Source organism: Propithecus coquereli, unplaced genomic scaffold (genome assembly GCF_000956105.1).
Source record: "Propithecus coquereli isolate 6110/MARCELLA unplaced genomic scaffold, Pcoq_1.0 Scaffold98, whole genome shotgun sequence".
Taxonomy (NCBI): Eukaryota; Metazoa; Chordata; class Mammalia; order Primates; family Indriidae; genus Propithecus; species Propithecus coquereli.
This window is the reverse complement of record NW_012156173.1, coordinates 1,739,860-1,749,540: the sequence shown is the minus strand read 5'-3', so window position 1 is coordinate 1,749,540 and position 9,681 is coordinate 1,739,860. Positions and strand designations below refer to the sequence as shown.

General features: G+C 36.9%; 1 protein-coding gene across 1 annotated transcript in view; it reads right to left on the bottom strand.

The window, feature by feature from the left end:
- Positions 1-3,288: 3,288 nt before the first annotated feature.
- ENPP1 (ectonucleotide pyrophosphatase/phosphodiesterase 1) overlaps positions 3,289-9,681 on the bottom strand; it is a 59,829-nt gene continuing 53,436 nt past the window's right edge. The window contains exons 23-25 of the mRNA XM_012665243.1: positions 8,668-8,800; positions 6,840-7,002; positions 3,289-4,032 (exon numbers count right to left, since the gene is read on the bottom strand). Coding sequence (XP_012520697.1) covers positions 3,862-4,032; positions 6,840-7,002; positions 8,668-8,800 — 467 coding nt within the window. The 3' untranslated portion in view covers positions 3,289-3,861. The remainder of the gene's footprint in view (positions 4,033-6,839; positions 7,003-8,667; positions 8,801-9,681) is intronic.

Below are 9,681 nucleotides of genomic sequence, written 5' to 3'. Positions count from 1 at the left end.
CTTTGCATTTGAAAAGCAAAGAATAGCCTTTTTGGAAAAAGTAGGATAAAGACATTTCCATATATGGTCATATGAATTTGCCATTCGAATTGGGGGAGTGGAGTTCAGTCACATGTTTTACACTGCTGAAACAGTGAAAGGAGCAGTCTCTTTCAAGAAAAGAAAAAAGGAATACTGTGTGAGAGCAACAGAAAAAAAGCTAAGTAGGAGATGTGGATGCTCTTTCAAAAGTCAGCATAACGTCTACAGTCTAGACATTTCCTTTCAGAACAGATTATTATAATATAGCAAGAAAAATGAAGCAGTTTGTACATCATAAGTTGGTCACAGTGACACTCGTAGAAAATATCAGAAGTTGCTGTAAATGGGAAAATGCCAAAAATGTATCTATCCAAGGAATGTCAGAATGCCCCTTCTTTAACCTGCTGAATAGCTCTAATTTATCCTTCAAGTCTTAGTCCAAAGACTGAGAAAGCACTGCTGATATTGCCGAGAAGCACCCAGTGTCTCCTTTGTGCTCCCCGGCACCCTGCCCATGGCTTCATCATAACATCGACCATTCCTTAGGATCATTTATACTTTTATTGCCTCCTCTCCGAGACTGTCAGGATTGTAACTTGTTCTTCTTTGTATTTTCAGTGTCTAGCAAAGGGAATAGGCATCTATCTATCCATTTAATTAAGCTCTGTTAAGATGCTTTAAGTAGAGTCAATTGTGTCTGCACGTTTTGAAGAATATATAAAAATCTGTGAGACATTTCAACAAAGATAGAGTAGATAACCTGCTATGTACAGATAAAAATCCTGGATATCATATATAGAATAAACACAAGAAGACTGAATGGCGGAGAAGGTAGATAGGCTAGGAACCTTGGAAACTGAGGAACAACACTGTGATGAGTTCCCTGAGTTTTTTTTTTAGCTCATACATCTCAGACTTGGCACTGAAGAAGTCAGCAACCTAGAAATGCCAATGAGTGCAGATAAAACAAAAAAGCCCCAAGAGAGGCCTATTCTCTCTCTAGCCAAAGGTCCAGAAAATGGGTAGACTAGCAAGAACAAAAACTGCTCTATCCCAAGAAAACACCATGGAAAAAACATGGCCCCACCTACCCCAGCAAAGGCTCGGTGGGGAGCCCAGACTTCCACCCTTACCAGGCTGTAAAGAGGTACCCCAACTTCCCTGCCAGGGTGATGCCAGAGAAGGCTGAGTAGAGAACTGGGAATTTCATCCTCAGCTGGTGATAATGATGCCTTTTGGCTCAATCCTTTCCCATAGCATCAGTGGAGACCATAGGGAGTATGAAAAGGGACCCCACATCCTAGCCATGGAGGCAGCAATGGAGGCCTAATAAGGAGGTGAATTCCCACCCTGCCCAGCAGTAACGAGGGGCCCCTCATACCCCAAGTGTCAATGGAGACTGAGTGGGGAACCTGGACTCCTAGCCACACCTGGAAATAATGAGGCAGTTCCCCCAATTTCCCTGCTAGGGTGGTGTCAGAGAAAGTCAGATAAAGCAGAAGTTTGAATAAGATCCACAAGCTCATAACATAATACCTAAAATATCCAGCTTTCAATTAAAAATCATTCATCACGCTAAGAAGCAGGAAAATCTTTTTGAATGAGAAAACTACCATCGATAGAGGCAAACACTGAGATGAAAGATGTTGGAATTATCTGATTTTACAGCTGCCATCATAAAAATCCTCAACAAGCTATTACAAATACACTTGAAAGAAATGAAAGAACAGAAATTCTCAGAAAAGAGATAAAAATTCACAGCTAACAGAAGATATAAAGAAGAACTGAATGGAAATTTTAGAAATAAAAAAGACAACAACTAAAATATAAAAATCACTGAATGGACTCAACAACAGAATAGATTTAACAGAGGAAAACATTAGTGAACATGAAGACAGAACAATAGAAATTACCCAATCTGAACAACAGAGAGAAAAAAGACTAAAAAAAATATTTACACAGAGCCTCCAGAAACCGTGGGACTAAACTAAAAACCAATGAAACTTTTTAAGCTATTAAATAATTTTCAGGGGCAAATTATATTATTTAAAGGTCTTTGTGGCCGGCCCTTAGGTTGTTGAAGAGTGATCATATGAAGAACATATAAAAATCTTTGGTGTACTAATATTATATCTCAATAGGACCCAGATAACCTAAAAGTTAATGTAGCCTGTAAACTAAAATAAAATTTTAAGTCTCACCAGCCACCAGCTGACTAAATGGACCCCCTTGTGACCAAAGGAATATCCTAAAACTAAACTGCCTGCCAGAAGGAAGGAGGTCAGACATGCCTTATCATGCCCCCTTCCCTTCTTGGGAACATCCTTTACAACCCATTAACAAGCCTAAGGGTATGCAAGACAAACCTGCAGGTCCTCAATTTACACAACAAATATATGTCAGGTGGCTTATCTCTGATAAACAGCTCCTTATGTTGAAACATTCCAAGCCTTTAGACAAAGCTTCATGTCTTTAACCAATTACAAGTCTTTAACCTTTAAACCCACCTATAACCTGTAAGGTCCCCCCCCCTCACTTCAAGATGGCCCACCTTTTCGGGCCAAACCAATGCATGCCTCCCATGTATTGATTTATGACTTTACGTGTAACCCCTGTCTCCCTGAAATGTATAAAACCAAACCGTAACCCAGCCACACTGAGTCCACTTGCTCAAGGCCTCTCGGGCATGGCTCCGGGTCATGATCCTCAAATTTGGCTCAGAGTCAATCTCTTTAAAATTATTTTACAGAGTTTGGTCTTTTTTTCCATTGACAAGCCTTTGAAGGTTCACAGGTAAAGACAAAAGGGTATAGTCAACACAGTGGGGAAATCAAGTTCATTGGGTCATTTATCATGTCCACCAAGAAGATTTGAAGAGATTAGTAATATATTCTCTTCAAATCTATGAAACTTCAAAATAAATCACTCCATACAAAACAGCTCTGCTGCTGGTGGGGTCATTCTTGTGCACAGAGGGAAACATTCCTATCATGCCAATGAAAAATGCCTCCTGTGTGCTGACAAGTTCTCTGAGGTTTCACCAAGATAAGAAACAATTTTAACAGCCTAAAAGACCATATTTAAAGCCATTTTCAGCCTATGTTAATTACCAATGAGCAGGATGGAAATATTTTTCTTTTTTTGTACAATTGTAGAGTAAGATTTTTTCCTAGGTAGGTATACTCAACTCACAGATCTTCCCTCAAAGTTTAACTTGTTTGAACCATTAAATCTGAAGAAATCCAATCACAATTTTAAAAAACCCACAAGATTAATAATTTGGCTTTTGAGGGGGTATACAGAAAAGGTAGAAACAGGGTCTCATAAATATTTTGGCTTCCATTAATTTTTTTTTTGATTAAAACTATAGGAAATGAAACTCCAAGTTAAAAGGAATACAGAACCACTTTTAAATATTGTAAAGACAGTAACGTAACATGGACAATTCCAATTCTATTAATTAGTCTAGTTAGTGTTTGCCATTGCCATCAAGGTTTATTACCAATAATAAGATTCAAAAATCTGGTGTCCAGACAATTTGTTCACAGCCACTTCTCCCTTAAGAGAAGTAGAAAAGCAGTTTTGGGTACAGTCTGACTTTATTCCTCAAAACTTGAACATGTACAATTCTTACACATTCAAATATGTGCAAGACTCAATAGGAACACCCTCCTACTGCTGTGCTGAGTCCACAAATTTCCCTGAGATGTCTGTATCACAGAGGATTCCATTCTAACGCTGGTAGACAGGTTCCCGAACAATGCAATAGTGTAGATAGAGGACTGTATAAAATATAAGGTTCTCTCAAAAAGATTTATGGTGTTTTTGGAATCAAAAATATTAGTCTTCTTGGCTAAATGTTGGTAAATGTGTTTTCAACTTTAAAATGTCTGAAACCGGCTCTTTTCTTTGTTGATAGAAGCTGAGTCCAGTGATATGCTCAACATCTGTGATCCGTGCTCTGTGTAACATAAACAACTCTTCAACCCATGAGGATTCGTGCTTTCCGTGCTATGAGGATGGGAAATAAAAAAGAAAAGTCACCAGAGAATAGTCAGTTCACGTCTATAAGCTCTCCATCTCCCCAGTTCAATCATTTATGACATTTTGGCTCTGAAGTGGCAGAGGCCACATCACTTGTTAGATACAATCCCCACTCTTGAGAAGTTTACCCTCTAATATATACCATGCATGAGTGTTTAATTGGGAAATTAAAAAAATTTGGGAAAAAGAAATTATACCTGGTCATGCATTGCATAGGTTCAAGAAACTTCAACAGTGCAGGGTTAAAACAAATATTGGAAAACAAACAGAAACCAAATGGCATGGTAGAAAGAATATGGGAATTAACATAAAGAAAGTTGGATTTGAGTCTTGGTTCTATGACTAGTCTATCAGGTAAACTAAGGCAAGTCATTTAACATATGAGTCTTGCTTTCCTCACTTGTATCCTCTTTATGGGGTTATTTTGAGGATCAAATGTAATGATGTGTGCAAATGTACTACACAAACACTAGTTCTTATGAGAATATGTTATCTACATAGTTGCACGAAGAATGGGTTGGGGGAATTTCATTTCTGGTGACAGGGTAAGTCTTAGATGATATAAGAAAAGAATGAAAGGTAGATATTTGGCAAATGGAAGCAGAGATGGTAGTCGAAGCAGGTGATAAAGGTGGAAATCATACATCCATGTGTCAGTGTAAGTTTTTCTGAAAATGGCCATCGGAGAAGATAAGATGAAGAAAGTATCTACCAGTTGGTGGGCTATGATTGTACTTTAAAGACGTCCTTCAATAAAAGTTCATATGCCCTTGGGACGTTATTAGTTAAAACTCATAAATATAGACTTCACATAAAAAATAGACCAACAACCTCCATTTTCCTGTTAGCCTCCAACCACCCACTATCCAATACCCATTCTCCCTCTTTGCAGCAATCCTTAGAGACAATTCTTTGGCTCTAAGGGGAACAGCCCTGGACTCAGTGGACTACTTAACCAGTGAGTAATTGCCATCTCTTCCAACATTCACAGGAACAGACAAAAAGTACATGCAAGCAATCTGTTCACTCCGTCCAATATCCAAACTAACCCTTCACTACTTCAGAGGTGAAATAGAAGGCATCAATAAATATGTATGATATATCTTAAAATAATCCTCTCTCTGGTTCAAGTCCAATATTTGGTATCTTCTAGGCATGTTGCCATTGTAGATTTTGATAAAATGTTTTCATTTAAGATAGCGGCATAATAGCTTTTGGAATGGTAGAGTTGGAAAAGGAACTCAATGCCTAACTCATAACACTTAACATCATTTTGGTCAATGAGACATAAGCACAAGCCTATGGTTGCCTTTCTTATTTTTGGAGAGAGGACAGAATTAAGACATGATATATAAAGAAAAAGACGTCATCTTTAGCCCATGAAGGCCAAAGCCACATGCTAAGAGCAGAAGAGCAGAAAGACAGGAAAGGTCTGGGTCCCTAATGGTGCCACTGACCCAAAGCACCATCACAAGACTCCACACAGCTGGACTTCCTGTTCCAGGAAGAACCCCTGACTTGCTTAAGTCATCACAATGGGGTTTCTGTTATTTGCTGCAGAACCCAACTCTAATTAACACACCGAATGACAATTTAATCTCTCAAACAACAGAAAGCAATGAAGAAGGGAGTAGTTGGTATGTGTCCAACAGTGCCCCAATATTGACCTTTTAGCAGAGTTATATACTTGTCAGGCATCTAACCAGTTAAACTCCTGCTATTTTGTATTTGACTCTGAAGAATAAAGAAAATTAACTTAAAGAGAAATGTGTTCTATGAGGTACAGTCAAATAATTCTGAAAGGTTATCACAGAAACAGTAAAGGAAAGACATAGCTTCATGAATTTTAATGACCACTACATAGAAACACTATTACATCAGGGATGGCAAATTGGTCACTGTGTTCCACTCCCAAGCCCATAGCAGAGATTACTGTTTTGTTCACGGCTGTGTCCTCAGTACCTGGAGGATCTGACAACAAATGTTTATCTAAGAATGGATGGCTGGCTCAAAGAAGTGATGAATCAATGAATAAATGTAGCACTCTTTCCTGCTGAGCTCAGACTGGGTCTCAAGATCCTTTTGACCACAGAACTCCAGGTATCCACCCATTCACTGGGACTGGTATGAAAGCTAAATCTTTTGCCAACTGAGGTCTAGACTTACTTTGTGTAACTTCAATGGAAAAAAAAAAAAGGAAACGTGGGAAGCACTCTGAAAGAAAAACATTTTGGCTCACAATAAGGAAAAACTTAAAAATTGCTGAAGTTTTATATAGTTTTGATGTTCAAATCTATAATTTAGATTTTTAAAATTCTGAGCAAATAAGATAATATAAAACAATTGTTTCCAATCACTAGAATGACAATAGAATAAGAAAAGATTTTTATAATAAAATGCTACAGAAAATTTATTTGAAATGCTGTCTAACTACAACTTTAAGACTAATTTATAACAGTGCTGATACTTTTGGAATTATAAATCCAGTTTTGAAACAAATGAAAATTCACCCTTCACGTAAGTCTAGAATTCAGTGTCTGGGCTGTACAAAGTTTGATTCTGATCTGATTTTTAGTGTCTCTAACAGACAAGGGTAGTCTTCTCCAAAGATGTCATCTTAAAGGATCAATTTAAAACTATTTTGTAATTCCAAAGTCCATGTGTATTCAAAAGTTGTGTTTTCTGCCACAGTAATGTCAGACATAAGGCACATACACAAATATACATACGTTTATATTCTGAATATATAAAATGAACGTACAAAGGCTACTTACCACACAGCTCTCACTGTTATCAGCTCTGTGAGGCAAAATGAAAGCTAAGGTATCTAAGTTTTCACAGTGCAAGGGAATCTGGGAGTTACTTTTACAACTTGTTAGCACAATGAAGAAGTGAGTTGGAATCAGAATTTCTTGATTACGGATGACTCTGACGTTTCTGAAAAATATGTCGATATTCGCTTTTAAAAAGAAATAACTACCTTCCTTTTAATGCATATTTCAGCAGAGTAAGTTTTTAACACAAGACATCTACAAACCAAATTCAGACAAATAATTAAATTTATTGTAAGATGTTAGTAATCATAATGCTTCAACATATTCTGCCAGATTGAGAGTAATAATTACAAGGCAGATAAACACAGTCCAAACAATTTTTATTTTACGTAGAAACGTATTGAATTTTGAAATTTTTTTTTTTAGTTTTACCTAAAGACACTGGACTTGAGACACTAAAGAAAATATCATTTTTTGAACACCTAAAACCAACAGTCTAAACCATTATTGTTAGTCTTTTAAATTCTATGCCATTATGAACAAATAATGGGCAGAGAGTGAACTGGTTAGGAATGTTTTATTCCTGTTCCTTCGGACAGGACATGTTGTGAATTCTCCTTTAACTGCATATTCTCTCTTATCGTAATGACTTAATTTTTTTTAGTTGTAGCATATTATCAAAGACTTCCCAAGCATCTTTACCTCACTGTAATTCTCCTATTTTCTTTGGTTTTAAAGCTGTGTTTGTTTTTTCAGCATCTTTCAAAATTTAAGGTAGTGGAATCATTGTTTTCAACTATGATCATATGTGGAATCATAATATATAAAATAGATTTAAACAGAGGGTACCGGTTGAAATTGAGTAGGATTCATATGAAGTTCTCCTTCATCCACTCTAGTGCTATACCCTGTGAGGCACCTTTATGCCTCAAGCGCTATAATAAAAAAACTGCAATTTACAAACTGATGCGCTCTCAGAGATATGTGTGTAAGTCACATATACCTGAGTCAGCTTGGGAGAGTAGGAAAGTTCTCAAGAGAAGGGCTGAACCTCAGTAAAGTCTTAGGTCTTTTTCTTATAGCCTTAATAGCAAAATTGCTTCAAAAAAATCTTGTAAATATTGTTTTCATAAAGATCAACCAGTTTCTAAAATGTTCTCCCTCCCTCCCTCTCTCCTTTTATAAAAACAGCACCACTGATAGTTTCTGCAAGATGGTCGCTCTATCATTCCCCTCCAGCCAGAGTTGGGTGAAAGCCATGACATTCAACCAAAGTCTAACAGACTTGAAGCGCTACAATTTTTAAACCCTGTTCATTCCTAGACTCAGGGTATCTGTAGCCACACCGTATTGTCCTTCATCTCACTGACAGTGTATGAAGACTGCATCTTAACAATTAGCCACACAGGAGATCTTAAACACTGAGTTCCAGCATTGAAACCGAGCTCAAGTATTACTCAACTAAACTGAATGAGGGTAAAACACTACTTCTTTTACCTAAAAAAATATTTTACTGAACATTTAGCAAAACATCAAAATTAATCCGATATCTCAAGAGGCTCCCAGTGTAGTCAGAAATGTCATGTGCATAAATATGAATAGTATCAGATAAAAAAAGTTCTGCTGACTCAACTGGATGGTGATCCCATTTGATAGCTATTTTTTTTTTTTTTTTGAGATGGGGGTCTTGCTATATTGCTCAGGCTGGCCTCGAACTCCTGGATTCAAGCAATCCTTCCACCTCAGATCTCGTGAGCTGGGATTACAGGTGCACACTCCCATTTCTAGCTCAATAGTGATTTTTAAGCGTAATGAAATATGTTCTTACTGTCTCAGAGTCTCTGGAGAATCATAACGTCCATCATAATCAGAGTCAAACACAGGACCGCTGACGACATTGACACCATTTCTTTCTTCCGCATACCTTTGCAGCAGGGTGTCATGAAAATAGCGCCATATAACTGAAACAAGAAGACAGCGTAGTCTCAAAAGAACAAGGTACCATACTGTCATGTGAAATAAATTAACACTATAGTTCAAAATTAGCATTAGAAACAATTAGATATAAAGTCAAGTTTGGCTTTAGTCTTTGTTTGAGGCCAAAAATCCATTGTTCAGCTTTGGCCTTTGGAAGGACTAACAGGCAAATGTTGGATCCCACTCTATTTCAGACATCCCTGAACAAATGCATCATGATGAATATGTATTCACATATCATCATTATCAAAGACTTCCCAAGCATCTTTACCTCACTGTAATTCTCCTATTTTCTTTGGTTTTAAAGCTGTGCTTGTTTTTTCAGCATCTTTCAAAATTTAAGGTAGTGGAATCATTGTTTTCAACTATGATCATATGTGGAATCATAATATATAAAATAGATTTAAACAGAGGGTACCGGTTGAAACTGAGTAGGATACATATGAAGTTCTCCTTCACCCACTCTAGTGCTATACCCTGTCAGACACCTTTATGCCCCAAGGGCTATAATAAAAAAAACTGCAATTTACGAACTGATGCGCTCTCAGAGATATGCGTGTAAGTCACATATACCTGAGTCAGCTTGGGAGAGTAGGAAAGTTCTCAAGAGAAGGGCTGAACCATCATTAAGCATAACAACATCACAAACAAGATATGTTATTCATATTTACTATTAATATCTGAATATTCCCTTTAAAATATTCACTATTCTAAATGTAGAGTAAAAATCTCCTTATATGCTCATATTTTGATATTCTAAACATCAATTTAAGTATAAATGTATATTTATTCTTCTAAGAGTCAAATGCTACAATAGTTAATGATGATGTAAAATCTATTCATTTTAAAAACAAAAACAATTGTC